The 23,886-nt window shown below is 37.4% G+C and overlaps 3 protein-coding genes and 1 long non-coding RNA gene across 6 annotated transcripts in view; all 4 read right to left on the bottom strand.

The window, feature by feature from the left end:
- The window catches only part of LOC134884035 (sodium channel protein type 4 subunit alpha B-like), a 125,203-nt gene extending 116,297 nt beyond the window's left edge, over window positions 1-8,906 (bottom strand). Inside the window, exons 1-2 of the mRNA XM_063912631.1 lie at window positions 8,677-8,906; window positions 7,894-7,957 (exon numbers count right to left, since the gene is read on the bottom strand). The gene's annotated coding sequence lies outside the window, so the exon portion shown is untranslated. The remainder of the gene's footprint in view (window positions 1-7,893; window positions 7,958-8,676) is intronic.
- Window positions 8,907-9,802: 896 nt separating this feature from the next.
- On the bottom strand, window positions 9,803-13,538 carry LOC134883833 (uncharacterized). Its single transcript, XR_010168333.1, has 5 exons — window positions 13,376-13,538; window positions 11,903-12,019; window positions 11,151-11,249; window positions 10,937-11,002; window positions 9,803-10,854 (listed from the first exon to the last, which is right to left on the bottom strand). It is a non-coding gene; the product is annotated as an uncharacterized LOC134883833 (long non-coding RNA).
- Window positions 13,539-14,321: 783 nt separating this feature from the next.
- Window positions 14,322-21,018, bottom strand: ssr1 (signal sequence receptor, alpha). 2 transcript variants are annotated; one of them, XM_063912605.1, is made up of 10 exons: window positions 20,841-21,018; window positions 19,271-19,422; window positions 18,620-18,716; window positions 18,431-18,534; window positions 18,083-18,241; window positions 17,572-17,648; window positions 17,406-17,484; window positions 16,981-17,074; window positions 16,593-16,607; window positions 14,322-16,074 (listed from the first exon to the last, which is right to left on the bottom strand). In XM_063912605.1, the coding sequence occupies exons 1-10, from the start codon at window positions 20,908-20,910 to the stop codon at window positions 16,007-16,009; spliced, it is 915 nt and encodes a 304-aa protein (XP_063768675.1). In that variant the 5' UTR covers window positions 20,911-21,018; the 3' UTR covers window positions 14,322-16,006. The 2 variants fall into 2 exon arrangements, with proteins under 2 accessions (XP_063768675.1, XP_063768677.1); XM_063912607.1 differs by lacking the exon at window positions 16,593-16,607.
- Window positions 21,019-21,911: 893 nt separating this feature from the next.
- LOC134884140 (nebulin-like) overlaps window positions 21,912-23,886 on the bottom strand; it is a 25,262-nt gene continuing 23,287 nt past the window's right edge. For both annotated transcript variants that reach the window (XM_063912814.1, XM_063912815.1), the window contains one exon: window positions 21,912-23,886. This exon is cut by the window's right edge and continues 211 nt beyond it. The gene's annotated coding sequence lies outside the window, so the exon portion shown is untranslated.

Below are 23,886 nucleotides of genomic sequence, written 5' to 3'. Positions count from 1 at the left end.
GGAGTCACGAGAGCTGAAAGTGGACATACTGTCTCCATGGTGTGTGTGTGTGTGTGTGTGTGTGTGTGTGTGTGTGTGTGTGTGTGTGTGTGTAATTTAATCTTTACACTAAATGGTGTCTCTGGTTTTTTCTCCACCGTTCTGTGGAATTGTTGCGCAATAATCAATAGAGTTCTACCTTATCTCTTCTTTGGTTCTGTTTTCAACTTTTCCTGCATCCATCACGTTTGAAATCACAGGGTTACAGGGGGAATCACGGAGCGAGGAAATAAGTTAAGAAGTGATTGAAAACCCCAAAGTCTCAATCAAAACAACATGGCTGACATGAGGACGGTAAGAAACACTGAACCAGGGTCTGACACTGGTGGCTATGGTTGTTTCTATTGCCATGGTTACAGACAAGTAGGGGTGGGGGGGAGTGAAATCAAAAGGTGTGTGAGTGTGAGTTTCTACAATTCGATGATTTTGTGATGATTGGGAAGCAGACACATCCACAGAGTGTGATTGATATCTGTGTACCTCTGAGGCCACACACACACACACACACACACACAAATGAAAAGATGGAGGAATATTCTGTCACCACCTTCTCCTTTACACACACGTTGCTCCACACATACGTGGAGGCATCTGGGTGACCCGGAGTGCGTTTGATTTATGCTCCCAGACGCTGGAGGAGAAGTGGACAGCGAGCGGGTGGAGATAAATCAGATGCTTGCTGTAAGGCGCTGAAAAATCCTCAACACCTCTCTATCACACAACTAAAGGCATCACACAGTGACCTTTGACCTCGGACCTGCAAACCCACTCCTGCACGAGGTGTTGGGAGGGGAGAAACACAGGAACATACAGAAAGATGTTCTATTGTTTTGCATTTTAGAACAAAATTGGAATGATGAGAATAAAGTCAAAAAGAAAACAAATGTTGAACTGTCTGAAAACAGCTTCGTGGTGATGCGTTTTTATCCAATAAAAATAAAAATGATGGTGCATCTGAGCCTGAGAAAGGGAGGAAACATGACCCTCAATAAAAACATGTTTTTTATAGGATTTAACGGTTTTGTTTTAACACTTCAACTCATGCATGAACACAAAACCTGCATCAGCAGGAGTTGGAAGGTGTGACGCACATGAAAAAGAGGCTGAAATAAAAACAAAGAGGTGCTTTTGAAACAACCTTTTTGATTAAGATTACCAGAATTAAAAAAAGATAGTCCCTGTTTTGCATCCAGATACCTTTTGTTTGCGCTCATGTTACATAAGAAGAACTGCATGTTTCTTCCTGTAAGAGTTCTCACTTTATAACACTGATGGCTGTCAGAGCTCCATTAAAGCTGACACATGCTGCTCTCTGGTATTTTCCTTCATGTGACTCAGCGCTGCAGCTGCTTTTTCTTTTAAACCACACTCCAAAAAAATATATATATACGTTTGCCAAAATAATTTAGATAACTGGGCTACAAGTCCGCAGGAGGATTTTAAGAAGTAACATTGTTTACAAAAAAACGTACTTCCATTCAGAAACTCACTATTTTAATGTATTTCTACCTAAATAGTAGTTCGTTTGTTATTCAACCGAAATGTTTAAGTCCTACATAATATAATTTGATATTATGCCATTACTATTAAGTGCTTAAATTGCTGGATGCCACATTTTGATCGACTTATGTCATTTAGTTCTTAGTCTCCTAAGAATATCAGTCAGTATTTTTTTTATGATCGTTTCATTCTGCATTACTCAATTCTAAAAAACGACATCCTCTATGCCTCGTCGTCGTCTTAGTCAGCTGATCAAAATTCAGGATCTTATAAAACCTTTATTGAGATGTAAACGAGCCTAAGAGGAGCACAGAGTGGCTGAAAAAGACGACACATTTGAAATGATCACAACAGTTTGGTGTATTTTGATGATCAGTAAATTGTACATTTTTGTTCAAAGTTAACACGACAGATGTCCCCTTAAACCATTTCTTTAAATTCTGTGAATCAATTTCAGCACAAAGTGGTGAAATCTTCACTTCTAACTTCACTTCAACACTTTGCTGACTAACGTTTCTGCAGATTTTAGCAGTGAAGTAGTTGAAGGGAGGAATGAAGGCGTCACTTTAACAGAGGAGGAATAACTGATAATTAAAGTGTCAGCGCTCGGGGAGAGGGTGCACAGATTAAAGCAGATCACTGAGCTTTCTGTCATTTTATGATACTTTTATACTTCTGCGCCAATACACATGAGATTACACACACTACATTTATTACTCCACCAACTTTGCAGCATTAGTTACTTTTCAGTTTGTCATTGTTAACCATGTCCAGATGATTTTGAATGTTTATGATACACTGGATGAGAGCGAAAGTGTGAGAAAATTGACCTACTTCATGAGTCTTCATCTGAGATAAATATATTACAATAAATCAGGAAAAAAAAATGAAAATATGTAAAAAAGATTTCATAATAAGTCTAGTTAAAAATATCTCCGCCCAAAAAATGTTTGGAAAATAAAGTCATAACAAGAAGCCTAAAAAAATATCTGAAAAGTATTGGAGCATTTGTGAAAAAAATATGGTTCCTGTAAGATATCACAAAACTGAAAATAGGGCTGTTTCTCTGATAAACAATGTCCTAAAAATATGTAAAACATGTCTGAAAACTTCCTAAGAATGTGACTGCTGTGAAAAATATATGAAAGATCACAGATATAATTATCTTATAAAATACGATGGATTGCTGAAGATTAAACGAGGCAAAAGTATAAAAAGGAGTAACAACATCTACAGTAGGTACACGCAACACTAATGCAGAATGTTGTGCGGTCTTGTTCTTGCGTTTCCTGTTAACCACGTGTTTTCCTTTAAAATGAGAATGCGAGGTAAATGAAAGGAACTTAATTATATAGATAACAGGGTTGGAATATTCAATGTTTGGAGACAAAAGAATGAAATGAAAACCTTAGTTCAGGGAAAAGCAGGTGATGTCACTCTACAAAGAATAACTGGAAAAGTTCTTGTTGTCAAAACAGGACAATAATGCTCCCGTCAAAGCCTCTTGTCACAATTTGTAGGATATGACAAGAACGTTTGAGTCTTTCATTAGAGTTAATAGCCATGAAATCAAACTGAAGACACATGAAAAGCAAATGAATGCGAAGCAAACAAGGATTGCACGCGCTCAGGAGGATTTCACTCTCAGGTTTCAGACTCTCCTTCACAAAGGCTGCAGATAAAAAGCTGCAGGACGGATGTTCCTCGTCCGTCACACAGCAGCTCATGTTGTCTCAGTACCGCGCAGCAAAGGTCAGGCTGCTGCTCAAACACTGAACAAACAGCACAACACTGTGTGGGGCTTTCAGCTCTACACAACACGCACACACACATAAATGTAATGCATGCGAGACAGGCGGTGCAGCGGGACACCTGTTGCAGAAGGGCGGTACTCTAGGTGTTGACACAGCCGTAGCCTGAAATCACTGCTCCACACACACTGTTAAAAAGTGTGTTGCACCTTTAATCAAAGAGTGTACCAACTCACACTGACACATACTGACACACAGCTTAATAACGCTGCAGGGGGCTGGAGGAACAAGATGTTCAGCTGCTGAAGTCTCAGTGAAACGCAGGTCACAGTGGCTTTATGTGCCATACTTCCCATCCGAAAAATGCCAAATTTTCACTAAAATATTCCTAGAAAATCCAGTAAAAGGCGTGCCCTACTCGTTTGCTGTAGTAACACAATGCTGCATTAATTTGGAGTCTCCTCCCATGAAAGACTTTGAAGACAAATGACACTAGACAACATGTTTTATGCACTTTTTTAACACTGACAGGAGCATGTTGGGAAAAAAGTGGTTCATGTTTATTTGAATTGAATCTAAATGACTTGGTTAAGTTTAGTAAACGATCATAGTTACGAATACAATAAGTAAGCTTGTTGGGTAAGAAAGAAATGTTTGTTAGAAAAGTCAACGTTGACTTTCGGGTTCACGCAGGGCTTCCTCTTTTGTACCCGTTTAAGTAATACAGCCACTAGGGGTCGCCACCCATTAACAAACGTAAATATTGACGCAATATGTTGTGTGCGAAGACCGCCTTTGTCATGTTTTTTGATGGGGGGGGGATGAATGCAGTACTCAAAAGACCCCACAATCTACCTCTTCCATTGGGGGGGGGGGGGACTGGTTTGTCAGCTAAATCCAAATGATTTGTATGCATGCTGTGATAAAACGCTTCACTCACGTAAATGCAATCATGCACAGAAATATGTCCAAAATCTTGCAAAATTAAGGAATCCTTAAACATTCCCAGATTAACTGGCACATTACTGAATTTTGTACCAACTTATATACAAATCTTTGAGGCTCTGCAGATGCTAAGTGACAGCAGATTCTCAATATTGTCTGTTTCTATGAAACATTCAGCGCACTTTCATTCCCAATACATAAAAGACTGTGCAGCGCTGCTCACCTCCTGTGGAGTTGTTTCAGGTCGAAGGTGAGTCAGATATGTTGCAGTAAGTTGGTGTCTTTGTTGTGCTCATCTTTCAACACTTTTATGTCTTTTTTATTTGACGACAACCCTTCTTAAAAAAAAGGAGGAAACTGAGGGTCAAGGATGCTGCAGAGGAAGAAGCATCGTCTCTGATCTACCACATCCTTTCTTCCTTCCTTCTATTGCCATTCATTCTCATGTCCTCCGTTCCTTTCTTCCTTGTGTCCTATCCTGCCTCCTACCCACTCAACGCTTTCCCCTCTTACAGGCTGCAACCACGGGCGCCTGAGAAATTGAGCGAATGCATCCTTCGATTTTCAATTACAGGAGCAAAGTTACATTTTTTCAACCCACTTTTGGATTTCTTTCCCCTGCAATCAGGTGAACATATGTATGGATATTTGTTTTAGTATTTGCATCCAAACATGTTTGAGAAGTTGCAGGTCTAACTGAATTTTGTCTTTTTTTTTCTCTTTCTTTTCTCGAACCCTTCACAAACAGGAAGAATGAAATCTAATTATTTGCATTGTGATGAAGTCCGCAAACATGAAGATAATTCCACACCAACAATCTTTTTTAACAAAATGTTAATATCACAAACCTCCTGTGATGCAGAAAATCCAAGCGGAGCAACACAGTGCATCATTCAAACCAAAGTATAGGACACATATTTAATCTTATAATGCATTTTAAGAGATATTCCCCACAACGCTCACAAATAAACACCGTCTAGTGCCAAATAATTAACAGTACAGCATAGTTTATGAGAATAATGCAATTGGAAACCCCACTCTAAACACACAGATGATAGTTCTTCGATTACCTACAAATATTATAGTGACAGGAAAAAGACATAATATACAGAGGGTCATGATACTAAGGTCACGGTATGCATAATACAAATTAAAAAAACACAAAACACGCTTTAAGGAGGATGTGATTTGCAATATAGATACAAAGAATACTAATGCATTAAGTGTGCAAAGCCACCAGAGTAATATTAAAAGCAATCCCATACTGTCAAATAAAATGAATGTAATAAAAGCATAATGACCACCACTGACGCACTTATATATAGGAAAATAGCAGTTGTACCAACATGACAACCTGCAGCAACTACAGCAGATGCATCTCGTCTTGCACAAACAGCCTGGGTTAATTAATGTAAAGAGGTGGCATGGCTGGGCTCAGCACAGCAGATAAAACGAGGTTGCATGGATACAAAAGGCAACTGAGTCTCTGGAGGGCAAAAGTGGCTCAAAACAGGAACAGGAAGAAGAGAGAAATGTGCTTAAAAGTGTGTGTTGTGGAGTTGTCCTTTGAAAATGAACAGTTTCTATCATCATATGTGCAGATATCCGAGTTTAGACACATTGTAAATGTACTTGTATCCCCATTTTGACTAAAAACAAGCCAACATTTGGTGCCAAACTGATAAAAGTTCCCTTATGGGTATCTGTGTGAATGATAGAAATTCAAAATATAAAACTTCTCGTTGACAGAAGTGATTTTGTGTGTCGCAGGTGTTTTCCACACAACTGCTTCTAAAGAAAAAGGTCAGAGTTCACCTCACATAACACCCTTAACCTGTATGCAGCTATAACAAATAAAACGCATTTACTCACATGTGAAACTCCTGCGTTAAAAACTGCGGGTTCGTGCGTTTTTATTTTATCTCGTTTTCACTCCATCACCGCTCCGCCGCGCCCCGCTCACTGCTGCCAGAACCCATCCGGGGAGGAGGCGCACAGCGGCGGATCCATGAGCCAAAAACTCCGCACGGAGCCAGACAATTTGAAAAAAAAGTGTTTGGAATAAAATCTCTTGGAGGAAGAATAAGATGAAGATTTGTTTTTTTACATCCAAAAGTGATGATGAGGGTCCTGAGGAGCAGGAGAGTCCCTCCACCAGTGGCAGGTTAGCGGACTGTGGCGCTCCGTGCAGCCTGGGAGAGAAGGGTGCGCACCGGACAGATCACTCCGCCTGCTCCGCTTCTTCCTCTGGAATCTCCACAACTTTAGCCGCTGTTATCCTCCGGAAGCTGCTCCAGCTCTCTTTTAACCCCCTCTCTTTAAAAGCCTTCACCTCAGGGATTTCTTTTTTTAATTTCTTCTCAGGTGTGACAATTAACAAGAAGAAAACTCGCCTCCAAAATAAAAGTCCCCTTCTCGTGTCCAGCTGTTGCCCTTAATTTATTTTATTGTCTTTTGGGGAATTTCACTGAGGAGGAAAAAGTGGAAGTTTTGCCCTCAGAGTGCTGAGCAGCGTTTCTGTGGGCTGACCAGCCGGACTCCCATCATCCCGCCGAGCGAGCGAGAGGGGGGAGAGAGAGAGGTGGGAAGTATCGCGAGGTTAAGCCCTAAATCCCGTGTTTCATCGCGCTGGCACTTGATGAAAAATAAGAATGCAACAAACCGGTTCTTCATGAGAGGAAAATATGATTTACATATACAGCCATGGCACTTTGATTCATTTGTTTTATTTTATTATTACATATTTTCTCGATGGAAGCCTGTTTTTTATTATGCTGTTTTCGTTTGGTTTTTTTGTCAACACCTCAACCTACTTGTATGTTGTGCATATCTAAAAGCCATGATGTAAATATCCCATAGCTCCTTTCATTATAGATAAGAGAGGATAGTTATGCAGACATTGATGTATGTTTGAACATCAAAACCAAGGTTAAAGATAAGGCAAAAATAAAATATTAAAAACAGAATAAGATTTAATCACCACGTTTTACCATGCGGCTCAATCCAGCAGTAGTAGTAAAGGCACACATTAGTTTAACAATCCCATTATGTGTAGAAATATAAATGTGCAAGAAGAGTTCACACCCTTCTTTTGTAGGTGCCAAGTCAAATCAAAATGTGACCTTTGACCTCTGTGGTGGATGCATGTGCAAATGTTTTCAAAATATTATTTGAATAGTTTCCTTGTTGTCAAACAAGTGCACAGTGACAGCAAACCATATTCAAACAAGCATACATCAAAGCACACGTATCAATAATAAAACCAAATTAACCGAGAGACACATTTATTTTAGGGTCTAAATTGTGTCAGGTGACTTTGTTAAATATTTTGGTATAACCTTGCACCTAATGTACATTTTCAAAATGATCTTTTAAGTGGAATGTTTTATATTATAATTGTTGAATATTGCTATGGTTCATTCAGGAATCATTGGTAGCCTTCCAACAGAGGTGGCTCAATGGATAACCAAAAAGAAATCAACCAAATAAAACATTATTTATCAGGAGGGAAATGTTGTTACATTATGAAGTGGGGAAAAAAGCGCAAAAGAAACACAATACAACCAACGGAATGATCGGTATAGTAGTGTCATGTATAACAGTAAGAAGGAGAGGGACATACGAGTTATAAAGATACAGAATGAATGAGTTGACTCACCTGAGAGAAGAAACAAACATCAGGTGTGTGAGGTTGTTCCGCCCCCTGCTGGAGGACAGCGGTACTGCAAACATGCAACAACCCTTATCAGCAAGTACCAACTTCAGGACATCTTTAAAGAACTGTTCTGACTTATTTAGGCTGGTAAATGTTTATAAAGTCTTCATTTATCAATTTCTTAAAACACATTCAGTGGAAATTTTAATATTTGTTCTCAATGCTACTACAACAAGGATACAAAAAAATGCAAGTAAAAATGAAATTATTAGACACAAAAAATAGTGCAGACATTTATATACAAGAATAAAATATGATATACCTAATATATACTGGTGAACTGTAACATTGACAGGATACACAATTAATATAAAAACTGCATACATGTGAATTAAGTGTGTACCAGTGCAGTGTGAGTAAATGTGAAGTTTAAAATGGAAATCTGAGGGAAAAAAAACAAGACTGCATGTAACATTAGATTGTTATGGAATAAATTCTAATTAAAAGGATAAACAAACCCTTACTCACTCATTAAAAACAAAATTACATTAGAACAAAACATATAAAGATGCATAACGTTGTCATCAGGTTGCCAACTTTGGGTACCTGGCTGGAGTGAGATTTAGATATCATGGGTTTAATTACACACGTGTGCACTAACTGACTGTTATCCTGTCCGTAGCGGCACCTTAGCCTATATCTGTGGCTTTTATAGAATAGGTTATCGTACTCTAATCCTGTTTTCAAACATACTCACGGATATCACTATGCACTGTGCAAACCCACCTTTCCTTCAGTAGAGTTCGCCGGGTCGGGGATTGACAAACCGGCTGCGCTGCTCTGCTGTCTGTTATCGTTGTTAGGAGTGTGGGGGCGGGAAGGGAGTGCAGCAATAACCATCCAAAAACGATCACCGGTTCATCTTGTTTTTGGGGTGAGAATAGTGCGGGCAGAGTGAGGGCGTGTGTCACGTGCCAGATGCGGCAGTGATGGCAACCCTGCTTGCCATGTGTGTCAAGCTTACATGGCGGGAAACAGAGCCTAACAGTGAAATGTCAACTACAAAAACATATCAAACAAAAACTATTTATTTATCAGCAATTGCACTTTTATTTTAAATGTTTTAAAAGTATGCTGTGTTATCTATTGCTAACTAATATTTAAAACTTAGAATTAAATAATTAAGCTTACAGGTTTAGCTCTGCTCCTGTTCTGTATTATGACATTTATCAGACGCTCCTGTAGCACGAACTCTTTCCACATAGAGATGCCCGTTAACTTATCACGATAAACACACACACACAGATAAGGAGAAAGGAGAAATACACTTTAGTTAAAGTTTAGCTAGCCCACTGAACCGTACTGACCTGTTTAAAGATGGGTTCACTGTGAGCACGGGGAACTTCAGGTGTGCTGCTTTTTCTTCTTCTACGGTTTGTAATTTGCGGGTTTATCAGCTCGTGGGTGCGTTACCATCACCTCCAGGACTGAATAATAAGGATCATATCCATCCTGTTACTTTTAAATGATGAAGGAATAGATTTTGCTTAATAATAGTACCTGTAAAATGTTGTTACCAGTCCTGCATTTACTTAAGAAAAGATACTAAATTATAAACTAAAAAGTACCAAAACTATTCATAATAATACATATTAAAATAAATACTACTAAATACTGCTGGATAGCTCATGTTGAATTATAAAAAGGACTATTAATATATATAAACATTTAAAGTAATGAATTTATTAATCATATTTATTATTCATTTGAATGTGCAAATTAACTTAATGTGCAATTCTCTGAATTGAGCATTATCATGTAAAGTTATAAAATGATGATCGTTCTTGTAAATGCCAGAATATTCCTGAAATAAAACCTATAGTTTCACACAAAAAAGACAACATGATTCAAATTATATTTACAAATGTATTGTAAAAACATTGTGTGAAACAGAAAGAAGAGGCACTAAAAACATAACATCTTTTCCCGATGTCACACTTTCAATCCCACAGGGACCAATACAACATTCATAAAGGGAATACAAAATTCAGGGTTGTATAAATGGTACATAATGCAGCTTATTTAGGAACAATTTGGTAAATATTTTTAGAAAATCAGAACATTTCCAGGTTTTACAAGGTTTCTGTATTTCTAAATGTGAAAACTTCAAAATGTATTCTTTAATATCACCAATGTTCCTAAAACACAAGGTTCCTTTTTGCTTTTCTGTTATGAAAGATGAACAGTCAATTCTGATTTAAAAAAAAGGCTTAATGTAAAATAATTGCTCAACCTTAACAGTATACAGGTGTACAAAAAAACTAATAACGTATATTTATCTGTTTGGTGATCAGATTAAAAAGGCAAAACAAAAATGAATTTAAAATGACGAAGGCTCTAAAATACAGCTTTTTTTTAACATATCATTTAAACTAATGCGGGATAATTTAGTTCTGTATAAATATAAATATTTAATTTCTCAGTTTAACGGTGTCTAGGGTCGTTGCAGTTTCCCCAATATTTTATAGAAAAGAAATGAATGATAAATAACATGATGAGAAAGGAGCTAAATCTTAATCCTCTACTCATAATCTCTCAGAGAATTATTCAAACGGATAAATAACGGATATCATTTAAAGGTAAAGCAGCTACAATACCTTATCAGCAAAATCAGATTTCAGATAAACGAGACGTTACTGGATGTAACTACTACAGTTCTATGAGCTTCTATTAAGCTAACCAATATCAACTAACAACTTTGTCGTGTTGTTAGTGTCATGACTGGCAACATACACAAACAGGATTACATATCAAAACTAAACTATGTGCAAAGACTTAAACATGACCACAATTTCAATACAAAAATCTGGTTTGGGATTTCTGTTTCTGCTGCAGGTTGCTTCAACTGGAATTAAGAATCTCAGTGGGTCCACTTCAAGGATTCATTCTTCCTGACAGCATCACCTTTGGAATATCTTTCATTATTTATACACCAATCAATAACAGTGTAACCTGGTGTAACATGGGACATAAAAAGTGAACTTACTGTGAGATTGAGAGAATCTAGAAACAAGGAGTGTATCCCTTACTGCTGGTCCTCACGCACACAACTCTGAAATTACATTTAAAGGTCAGTACATGTGATATCTACTCTTACATACATTTATTTATTTATTATACATGTAATATATTTGTTACTCACTAAGCTAAGCAATGAAAAGTTGTTTCTTCTCTAATCACATTTATATTAGAGCTCTTACTTCTCCACTGCAGGCTGCAGACTGAAGGTTGAGCCCATGAGCTGTTCGTGCTGCAGGTAAAAAAATACCGGAATGTCGTCCATGCTCCTCTTTCTGTAACTGACATAATCAACAATACAGTCATAAAGTCAGGAAAAAGACTCTGTAATGTCAGGTATTCAACAACATTCATTTGCTAAAATAAAATAAGCTGCTGGTCATTCCAGAACAACAAATGCTGTAGCAGAGCACTGTTGAAACGGTTTTATTTTAAGGAAATTCCCTTTTCCTTCTTTCGACAGTGGTATAGTGTCAATTCATAACACACAGAACCTGGTGCAGCAGTAGATAAAGTGTATAGCAACTACTTCTGACAAATAACCTGGGAGCAACTAGCAGGTGTTTGTGGTGAGTTCGAAAATAAGTGAATTAACACTGGATTATAATTCAAAGGTTAATTGGGATAACTGATGATTTGACTTTATAAAGTAAATGAGTTCAAAAAGTAACATTTATACCTTATGGATATTTGATGTTTCAAACATAGTCTTCCTTATCTTATCTTATCTTATCGTGCAATCTGAGCCTGACAACATTAACTGCGTCTTCAGTGCAGAGTCACAGAGGTAAGGTCTGCTGTGTGGTGTGTGTGTGTGTGTGTGTGTGTGTGTGTGTGTGTGTGTGTGTGTGTGTGTGTGTGTGTGTGTGTGTGTGTGTGTGTGTGTGTGTGTGTGTGTGTGTGTGTGTGTGTGTGTGTGTGTGTGTGTTCTCACAATGCAGGGCTGTTTTGGAGGCTGAATGTGGGCATGCTGAGCCTCTCGGAGCTCCTGCTGGCTGCAGACGCTGCAACTTGCTCAGCACTCAGCTTCATGTTGGTACCAACAAAACACCTGAAAGAGAGGCACAGCACACATAGAGGTGGAGTTCAGTGTGAGGAAGATGAAGTATAGAAAATGCCAAATGTAAAAATACTCGACTTTTGTCTGGAAGTCAGCAGAATAACAGCAGGAACATGCACACTCTGCAGCAGATAAAGTTCACTTTGAGCTAAAGTCTAAAATACACAGCCACTTTCACTTCATAGCAAATAGTGCACAACTGTAACTACACTTTTCTTGAGCAGCTGTCTGCTCATGTGTACCTTAGCTAAAAAAGAATCTCTATTATCCCTCTAGCTATAGATCACTTGGTAATCAATAATCCTAAAAGGAATTTTACACACAATAATGTCTTTAAATGCTGTTTTAAGTTTCACAATTTTGAGAGATTTGCTACTTTTTTCTTTTGTGGTAGCTTAGATATCATTACCTGTTTCTTTTTGCCACTCAAATACAGATCAGGAATCCATGTGTAAAATAAAACAGCTTCCTCCTTGTACTACATTTAAAATGTTGCATGAGGAGTGATCCTTTGATAAGACTCGATAACAGTCTTTCCTCTGCTGTTGTTTAAGCTTTGGCTTTCTGGCTAAAAATAAATAGCAAGGGCCTTTATTTCCTTGCTGCAGGATGTCGTCACCTAAACACACATTAACAGAGGGCATGTGATCAAATTACAGAAGAAGTTTCATATTAACTGCCTAGATAGATTTCCAGTGCTTATGATGCATTCAGGTACAAACTGGAAGACTGCATGCCAAATGTCCGCAGGATGTTATATTTTATGCTGGTTCACACTTCAGCTGCCAGCTTTTAATGGAAATAATGGGAGTTGGCTTCCTTTACGTTGCAGAATTGATTTTACATTTTTATTACTTATTCTTGGACCGGCCCCAGAATTTGTATTAGAGAGCACTTTCTCTAGACATTTAACTGCAGACAAAAACATAGACTGACATTATAAAGCTGACTTTAAAGTTAGATTTTTACGAGTTCATATGTGCTTTAACTCTGTTTTATTATTACATTTCCATTTGTTTTCACGAGAAGTTGTGTATTCTATTTTGGTCTTTCATTCAAAGTAATGCATTTTCTCTCTGAATTCTTTTTAATGGAAGTTTTGTTGTTAAAATAGTATTTTCTGTCTTGTACTGAGTGTAATAGGAACTGTGTTTTTTAAGATATATTACAGATTCAGTCTATGAATTGGCTAAGAATCCTAAATAATTCAAAGATAGATTTTGCTTAGGATGAAGACACACACTTGGCAGAAAACATAGGTCGTATCTGAGCTTTTGGGCCCTCGTGGGTCATGAGCCTTTATTGAGCTTTTCCTTTAAAATGTTAAAATAATGAAAATAAACTCACCGTCTGCTGTAGTTTGTTCTCCAGCTTCTCCTTCGTCATCGCTCACAAAGCTGTCGTGTCCTCTGGAGTTTTTCATTCAGCTTTACCTGAAAGATGAACTGGTTCTTTGCCGTGTGACTGTCTACACACCAGTCACATTAATAACGCGGATACACACAATCTGATGGGCGGACACCCAAATCTCCTCCTACCATATAACACAACACTTGTTTAAAAAAGTGAAAGAACAATAATGTGTCAAAATAACATTTATTTACAGACTTTTTAATATATTATTCAATCAGGGAGGAACTAAGCATGAGCAGCAGCATCATGATCCCTATGAACGATTACTGTAATGCAATTTGATTTTAGGAATGAATACATGTATATGTTATGTTGCCAAAAAGGCAAAGCATTAGATTCCTGTTTGAATTGAACACTCCCTTGGTACTAAAAATAGAAAATGTTGCAATACTGAGTGGCATGACGTAGAAAAGAATGAGGTGTGTAAGGTCAATCCTTCAGGTTACGTTACAAATCGGTTTTAATTTTAAAATAGCAGCATAAACCAAAGCAGTAGAAAGATTTGCATATCTTTAAAGGAAACAAACAAAAGGCACTTAAAGGTCAGCGATGACAACCCTTTTAAGCTATAAAATACTTGTATTTAACGGCTTGATATTGTAAAATATAACTCAACTACTGCTTCTTTACACTCAAAAACCCAAAGTTAAAATATTAAACTCGACAAAGAAAAGTAGAATATAACCTTCAAATGCTTGACATTGTTGCTTGAATAGTAAGAACATTTACATTTTTCTGTAAGATAATTCATAGGTTTTTAGCTTAACTGGATATATTTTTACAGCAACGATTACCTTTTTAAAAAACACTTTTATCAGTTACCAGTGAATTAATGAATGTTTATGAATTAACGTTATGGAAAAAAAAGAGGCATGGAGAATAAAGCAAATCATCAAGTTTATTTCCTGCACATTTAAAAGCAAATAAAAGTCGCTTGCATCTATGAATGACAGCCCCGTTATTTTTAGAAAAATGAACACAATAACCCCCAACATCAGCTCGACGATCACATCTCCTGCTGCGGATGTTGGATAATCTGTTCCACAACAGGAAGTGTTTACCAAAGTCAGCGTTGCCCCCTAGTGGTAAACCAAAATAAAAAAACAGTGCACAAAACCCAATCTGTCACTCTAATAAATTAGCTCAGTAATTTCTGCTCATCATCAGCCAGTATTTACACCAGTGCTTCAGCCAGGACACATCAACAATTCAAAAGAAGAAAAGAACATAAAAAACAAAGATTTCAATTCAGTATCGGGAAGTTATTGTTCTGATTGATTAACAGACAGGAGTAGAAAACAGGCACATGTCCAGGGCAAGATTAACTCTAAGAAGTTCATGAATCCAGAAGTGTGTGTGTGTGTTCACATAACGATATCTCAGAGTGTCAGGGTTAAAGGGAACCTCACTCCGCTCACTTCAAGTTGTTTATTCACATTGAGGAAGTGGAAACCAGCGTATATTTCACGTTTTTGTCTGAGATAATTAATCGATGATCATATAACTTAAAAATAACCCTTTCATTTATTGTTTAATATTTCAGCTGTGCTTTCCGTTTAGTTATGATGTTCAAAGGTTTTAAAACCAGAAAATATCAGCAGAAAACGGCAATGACACGACAATAGATTCAGGTTCCTGTATTTTTGCCATTTTGATTTTCTGTCATGTCACACCCAGGGTATAAATTGAACCCTGAGATGTGTCTGCAGGATTTTGTACTTGCAAAAAGAGTTAACTGAGTCCTTAGTGTGACCGCTAACCCCAGAATCTGTGCAGTGAAACAAGTAGGAAGCAGAGAGCACATGCTACAAAATTCAAAATGTGCGGACAGAATCAATTCGAACCAAACAAACAAATCCAAAAGACAAACAAAAACTGCACGTGTTACCGTGATCCTGGCACCATTTCTAAATTCATCCACAAAATATTTAATCATGTTTTCTAAAATGTAGAAAATAGTTACTCAAGACGACTTGATAACACATTTTGCCTGAACAGCAGTCCTGAAGCCGTCATCGAAAGAGAGATAAAGAAGGAAAGTTGTGACGTTTCAGAGACGCGAAGATATTGAGGCATTTTTCTTTAAGGTGAATCAACTGATGACTCAATTTTCTCAGTTGGTTAATTGTTTGATTCACTCAAAGATCCAGCCCGATACCAGAAAAGGAGGCAAAAAATCACAATCAAACTGTCTCACAATGATGACATCAGCGTCATACTGAGGCTTTAACAACAAATGTAATCTTAAAGGAAAACAAACAACATAAGAGAGAGGTCCTCCCCTTTAAACCCAACACACCTGGTTCAGGATCCTCTTCACTCCCTCTCTGATAGCCTCACGAAACTGCATGTGTGTGTTCATATGTGTGTGTGTTGTACAGTTTTTAAGCTAAGTAAAGAGCCAGTCATCGCTGTGCTTGGCACTGGTTAAAGTTTCTCAGTAGAGACGGCAGAGTGCGAAGTCACATCCCTCCTCTTAATTTTCCTCTCCTCCTCCTGCCTCTCCTCTCCTCTCCTCTTCCTAAGACGGGATGATGAAGTTTAGTCCCGTGGTGTCGGGCGCCGTCACTCGTCGGAGCCGGCTGAGCGCTTCTGATTTCTTTTGCGAGGAGATCTTTTTGGAGACGCTTTGTCTGAAGAGGAAGGAAGACATGCGAGTGAGGGGTTACATTTCATTTATTGGAGTTAAGGGAAAGAAGCTTGTTTTGAGGTTTGCAAATTAAACTTTAAATCTTTGTGATCGTATTTTATGACGCTACCTTCGTCCTCAATTTCAATCAAGTGAATTACAATTAAATGCTTGCTTTCTTATAAAATGAATATAACCAATAAGTATACAAGTTTAATAAAAAACATAAAACAAAAACAGTGGAGTACAATCCTAGAGATTTAACATCCTAAAAACAGCTGAAACACATTTGTTGTATTGGGATCAGAGGAAATGTCCATGATTGCTGTTAAACAACATTTATAAATCAGAGCATCTGTAGAGAGAGGAAGCTCATTTGCAAAAAAAGGATATCCACTCAGACATCAGCACTGCATTTACATACGAGTACAATTCAAGAGTTGTGTCTCTCTCTCTCTCACACACACACACACACACAGCAGGCAGATAGACAAACACACAAACACACACACCAGACCTCACCTCTGCGACTCTGCACTGAAGACGCAGGAAGACATGAGAGTGAGGAAAAGGAGAAAAGAGAGAAGAGTGAGTGACCCTCATGCACAGTGGAGGTCAAAGGTCAAACAGGTGAAGCAAGAAGAGAGCAGAGAAACCTGCACACACACATCAGCGGATCACCAAGGAAACAAACATCAAAACCCACCACTTGGTGTTTGAGGGACAGAAACACCAAGTGGTGCTTTTTTCTCTGAAACATTTGCATTTCAGTGTCATCATGTGCTAAGCTTATGTTAACATTTAACAGGCATTACTAAAATGTGAACAGTTTAATTTGCACGTACACTATTTCATATTGATACTTTCATGTGTATGTGCGTACGTGTGTGGATGTGTGTGTATGACTTACTGATCTGGTTGAGTGTTTCCTGAGGGATCCAGCTCAGATCCACATCGTTGTGGCTGGAAGTTCCCATCTCCACCTTTGGAGCCGGACGCCGCCTCTGCACACAAAAACACACACACACACAAAACGTCAGAAAACAAGCTGCAGAAATGTCATAAATATCACAAAACGTATTTGTATGCTAGCACGTCATCCATCTGACAACCCTACACATATTTTTTTGTATATTAAGTTTACAATCAAGCATATTCCATGTTTAAAAAGAGGAATTCATAAAAGATTCTTGGATGGATTACTTTGAAAAGGGTTATTTACCCTCAATTCACCAAACGATTTGTAAAAAACTGGCTGACTTTTTAAATGTTCCAACCTGACTTCTCCATTTTGCCCCAGATACTTATATAGCAATATTTTTATTTGATCCGTACCTTCCTGGACTCCATCAGCTGGTGAAGGCCGACAACGACCAGCAGCCCGAGGCCAGACAGGAAGACGTACAAGAAGATCCTGGGAAATGAGAACAGATGCAAGAATAAGTGAGGAGCAGTGATAGGTATAAGAGAGATTTAAAAGCTCCACGAAGTAAAAACTCACGTCTCTCCATCTAATCCATCTTCTCTCTCTGTGATGGTCACTGTCTGGTTGAACACTGCGTCCTGGAAAATGTTTCCCTACAGACAGAAGACACAGAAAGGAGAGGAAAAAGATAAAGAGGTTTAGAGAAAGCAACATCACAGATAAAGATGATAAAGAAGGCAGAAAGGGCAGAGGTTTGAGATAAGAACAGAAAGACACGGATAAATGTTCCTTCTTTAAATCATTAGTCAACCCAGACGTTCACTACACATCAGGTTAGCATGGACACAATGTGCAGTTTCATCCAAATCCGCGCCTTTTAGGGTCTCCAACGAGGGTCAAAGTTATAAAATACACAGGTTTCTGATCGCATGTAGAGGAACTGGTGAGAAACAGGACATGAAGTGTGTTATGGTGTTGTGTAATTGTCTTCCTCCGCAGACTATGAAGAAACACCAACATATGTCAGTGCCCTGTAATTCCCAACATTGACATGAATCTGGTATTTAATGGGTTTTTTTCTCCTTACGTTGCCGTCCTTGTAGTTGAGGTTGATGACGAGTCCAAAAGGCCGCCCCCCCATGGGCTCTGCCGGGATGAAAGAGTACTCGAATGTGGCCTGCCGACCCCCAGGGACTTCAATGCCGAGCTGCAGCGCGGTGAAGTTCTGGATGTAGAACTGGTAATCCTGGCAGGAGAACACGGGAGTTAGAAAGAACTCTTCCTTTCAATAGTACAACGCTTTTTCTTTGGTATTTACATCTGCATACTGTGTATATGTAAGTCTGTGTCATCCTGTGGAGATGGAGATGAAGACGACTTCTTAAAAATTAACATGTTGAGCCCTAGAGAGAAGTATTCTGGGTTTTTTTTGTACCTGAGGGTAACGGAAGGAGGCATCCAGAGACTCCACGATGAAGTTTTCCGATCCCTTGTTGCTGAAGCCGAGCAGGAACTTTACGATGTTGTTGGCAGGGAAATCTGCAGAGAAACGACCAGAAGTTCAGTCTGCTGTTGCTTGACTTAATTACTTTTTCTTTGTTGAGGATGTCATAGAAAGAGTTACCGTCTCCTTTGACGAACAGGATGGTGGTGTCGGCGTTAGGAGAAGCTTTCACCTCTCCAACCAATGCCTCCTCCTCTTCATCTTCTTTTTCTTCCGTCTACACAGACACACACATCAGTTTAGTTTGGATAAGTATCAATAGGAGCTTAATCTTTGCGTTGTATGTTAATATCTGAGTTTAGATGTTACTCTTCAGATTATTTTCCTATCCTATAAGAAGCATTCGCTTTGGACTTGACTAAATAATGTAAAAAAGCTCAGTTCAAATTGGGGGCAAATATTCTTTATGATATAACTTGAAAGAGCTACCAGATACACACAAATATTTCAATTTAAATCATAGGAAAAAATAAACTAAAATAAAACCTTCACATTAGACAAGCTGGAAGGAATTGGATTTTTGCTTCAAACCCAAATACATGCTGTTTTTACTTATATATTTAAAATAAGTTACATTTTACAGACAGCAGAAAAGCACTTTACTTCTAAACCCAGCAAAAACAGAAATAAGTTCAACTTGCCATTGATACCCCATAATCCAGAGGTTAAATCAAATAGCAACCCTTCCTCAGTGTTACAAGGAATACATAATGTGTTGAAAGTATAATATTATACTGCTTTATTCATCATTTGGTAGGAGGTATAACTCACTAGTTCCACGTTTTCATCGTCTTCCACTTCCGCCTCATCGTCTTCATCTGTTGCATCGTCCACAACGTCTTCATCGACGTCCAAAGCTTCAGCCTCAGCTTCAGCCTCTGCCTCCTCGTCCTCCGTAAGATCCTGGGCACTTACCATCGGCCCTTTAGAACATATATCGTTTTTATCTCATTTGATAGACAGTACACAGTGGGAGATGTGGGAGATGTAGGGGAAAACAATTTATAATCTTTCGTGACAACTGGCTCCAAAAGCACTTAGTCCTCTCATTCACCCACAGGAAATGAAATTGTCACAAAAAATGCCTATACTTTTATTCCGTGGATAAAAAAGTGTCCGCATGAAAAAGGCTGGCTGGGAGTTTATTGAAATCGTTTTGAGTGCAAGGTCTACTAACTACAGGGACAATGAACGGGACTGCACAATATATAGAGTTTTTAAACAAGTCATCCTGATGTCCATTTGTGATATAAGCAAACCTGGAAAAATGCAATATTGCACACATGTTTTTTTAGTAAATAAGTAGCAAAATGCACTTTAAACTACAACCATTAATATATATGTTTTAAATTTCATTCATAGATTTTTCAACTGGTTAAATAAAATACTGTACATACATTCCTATGTATGTTATAGTTTAGCATTATGTTTCAGGCTAACATACACAGAGAAGTGAAATATTTATATAGCCACACCTTTAACCCATGATAATGCTATAAATAATGCTTACATTTAAAATGAATGTAGAGCTGCAGGTTTTCTATGATTAGGTGTGCCAGTATGTGTCTATTGAGTATTTATTAAATACACCTCACTAGATGAAATACAATCTAAGACACTTGTAGTGTAAGAAACATTGTACAGTATTTACATCTAAGGTGTAGTTAAGAATAGGTCTACAGCTGCATACATTAAAATACTGAAAGTACAAACACCTCATACGTATACGTCAGTACACTCCTTGAGTGAATGTATTTAGTTGCTTACCTCCTCTGGTGAGTGGTCATTTAAAATACCAGCCTCAGCCGTAAATGTTAGCTGTTGAAGCTAAGCTAGCTAGCCTGACAATATGTGACATAAGCCAGTTAAATACAACTTGTATACATGTGTATTGATAATAATCACCGATAAAAATTGATTGTTCAGAGTTTAAACTTCATACTAAAACTGGTTTAACGTGTAATGTCTCTAAGAAGCGACAGTGAAAGCTAACATTGCTACTTAGCATTCCGGCTACCAGCTAACATGCCGATAGTAAGGACACGTCAGTGTAAGCAGTAGGAAATAAATGCATGTAGCACAGTTAAACGAATCATAAATGGTGACAATTATACTTCAGAAAAACAGAGACGACATGTTAATACTTCATGAATTCACACAAAGAGTAATGAAGCATTACATTTTTATACCCATATTTACTTCAGCTAGCACATGTCAAATGGAGAATGGCCTCCCCCTTAGCGGCTAGTTAGCTTAGCAGCTAATACTAGCTTGTTAACGCTCAAAAGCGTATTTAACCTTTTTGCCTCGACCACTGTATGGAGCCATATTACATAATTACCTTTGATAAGGAGTGTCGCCGGGAACGCTAACAGCACCAGCAGCAGCAGTTTAGGTAATAATCTCATCATTCTGGAGTCCAAATCAGTGCGTTTCTCATTCAGTGTAAGTCAGACAGCCTGGCTCTGTGTCTGTGAGAGGCGAGCCGCTTCCGTTACAATTAATATGACGCATGCGCAATAGACACCGGCCACTAGGTGTAGTGGTGAATTTGGCTACTTCTTTAAAATAATTGCCCGCAGCGATGTCCTCCAGAAAGTAAAAGTACTGTTAACTGTGGAAATACTCCCCTACAATCAAACTGTAGACTACATAAATCATAAAAAACTACAAATATTGATTGTTTAGTATATTTGTATAACGATGCTGAATATTCAATTACTTTTTTCATGTTAAAAATCATGTTCCAGCTTCTCAAATCTGAGGATTTCTTTTGTACTTTAATTAAGGGATAATGAGGGGGGTGAGATTAAAATAAATGTAAGCATTCCAGACAGAGTTTGCTAGAGTAAGGTTTGAGGTTGAAGTCAGGTTAAGTTAAGGTGAATCACAATTTATAGGGGAAAGAGATTTCGACACAACACCAGAAATGATGGAAAACCAGACAAATTATAAATAAGTAAACTTAGTTTGACTGCTATTGCTCAAATTAAAAGAGGTTGCTCAAACTGTGTTATAACGAATTTCAAAATAAAAGACTCTGGACAAACCTTTTGACAGATTTTAAACAATCTATGCCAGCTATGGAATCAAGGTTTAATGCTTAAACAAGTCTGGCTTAGTATGTATACGTTTTGAAAAACATTAAAACAGGTCATGTTTTTAATAAAGTTTAAGTCATGGCTTAAAATCATTTCTGAAGCTACAAAATGTCAATTGTATTATTATTATTTTTATTTATTCTGCTTGAATCTCAGATCTTTGATATGCCTTAATTGATTTTATTTCTCCAAACGTTAATATCTGAAGATATATATATATATTAATGTACATTACTCTTAATATGTAAAATATATGAATACATTCTGATTAACACTATCTATGATTCTGAATGAGAATAACCAAACTTCAGTTCACACATTTTTTGTTTTTATTTCTACCACATGAAACACACTGCAATTATCATTATGGCAAAAAAAAAAACATAACTGATATTGAGTGATATATATTTTCAAATAATATGTAACGTAATATAACTTGTGATGACATAGAGACTAAATCAAAAACTTCACAATGGTGAATTTTACAGATTTTCAAAGTTTTCAAAAAACTTCCAAAATTCACATGAACTCAGTAATAACAAACTATTGCATTTAGTTTTTATGAAATAAAACGTAGAAAATGCTCTCCAGCTAGTATGATAAACAATGGCAGCGTGACGTTTTTATTCCAGGATGCAATTCACACAACAAATCCTAAAAACACGACATACTGAATACAAACAGGTAAAATAGAATATATCTTTCCAAAACATAAACAGAGACCGTGTATCAAAATAGTCTAATACAGAAATCTCAAGACTACGAACATCATCTGTTCAGACCAAAGTCCACGTAAACTGTTACTGTGTGTTAAATCAACACGTGAAAACTTGTATTTATAATTAAAAAAACAAGAACATAGACACAGTGTGTTAGTTGAGTCCAGTACAAACACAGAGGTTAGGGTTGAAGCTGTGCTTTCTGATTATATCCGTCAAAATAACTCAAAAACTAAACCACTACACCTGAACAAGAATTAAAAATCAGGATAAATAATTAAAGATTAAACTTGAGAAATCTAAACCGTGTTCCTATTTATTTTCTAACATCGATCTCCACTCATCCCTCCTTCCTTTGGTTGCATCATTCACCCCGAAAATAATGATGAATACCTCTTTCCCCCTTACTCTCAAACTGATCTCTTAAAAATAAATGTCCGATCTTAATTTGTTTCCTTTTATCTTTACTTGCGTTTCTGTTCATTTCTTAGGCATCCTTAAAATAGAAATCTGAAGTAAAAAAGTAATTTTCTTGTTATTGTATAAAACCCAATTAAAACAAACCAATCCAACAATAAGTTACTCAGTCTCTAAATACTTTTTGACTTACTGTCTCCGGCTCTAAATCCTTCATGTTTAATTTGTAAATATTGTTTATTTTATTTCTTAAAGAGGAGAATAGCGCTGTAGTTGCAGACTGATTAATCCACGTGGTAACTTATGTGAATGTAAGTGTGCCCTGTTTACTCTGTATCTGAAACTCTTTGAGGACAGTATCAATGTCTGATGTGTCTCCTTCCTGTGTGTCCTACTCTCATCTTAATTTAAGTCAAACGTCATATAGTTTATTTCAAGTCATTAGAAAAGTTATAGATGATTCCAATGCTTCATATTTTCTTTCCTCATGCATCCTCTGCTCTTACTTCCTTCACTAGTTGTAACATTTGACACAACCTGTTGACGGCATGCTAGATTTAACTCTTTGTTTCTTCTCTCTTTCTATGCCAAAGTACAGGAATCTGTATTTCTAGTACACATGACCATGAAGTTGCACTTTCTCTCTTTGTCCATTACTTTCCTCTCCTCCTTCACAGGAAAATCTCCGTCCTCAGGTTTAGACCAGAAGTCTGTGATGTTCGGCGATATTAACTGTTTTAAGTGTGGTACATATATATTTTGTATTAGCTAGTCATCTGATTATGTAACTAAAGCTGTCAGATAAATGTAATGGAGTAAAAAGCACAATGTTGGCATCTAAAATGTAGTGGGTAAAAGTATAAAGTAGCACAAATGAAAATACTCTACAGTACTAGTAAACAGTAGAGTAAATGCACTTTATTCAAATCCACCACTACTTGTTGCTGCATTGCATTCTGGTGTATTTCCTGCTCTAATGGATGTAGAGACGGACTAATTTATTGTCTGCAATTGATTTCCTCATGTTTGATTGCTTAAGCTTGATATTAACTGCTTTAAGTTTTATATCTGCAAATCATTTCAGCATTTATCCACTTAAATGTCCGTATGTGATGTAATGAGAGAACATCACAGACTGCTGATGTTACCG

The sequence above is a fragment of the Eleginops maclovinus genome, chromosome 21, assembly GCF_036324505.1.
Source record: "Eleginops maclovinus isolate JMC-PN-2008 ecotype Puerto Natales chromosome 21, JC_Emac_rtc_rv5, whole genome shotgun sequence".
In the NCBI taxonomy this organism is placed as follows: domain Eukaryota; kingdom Metazoa; phylum Chordata; class Actinopteri; order Perciformes; family Eleginopidae; genus Eleginops; species Eleginops maclovinus.
Note: the sequence above shows the minus strand (reverse complement) of the source record. Positions and strands in the feature narration are given on the sequence as shown.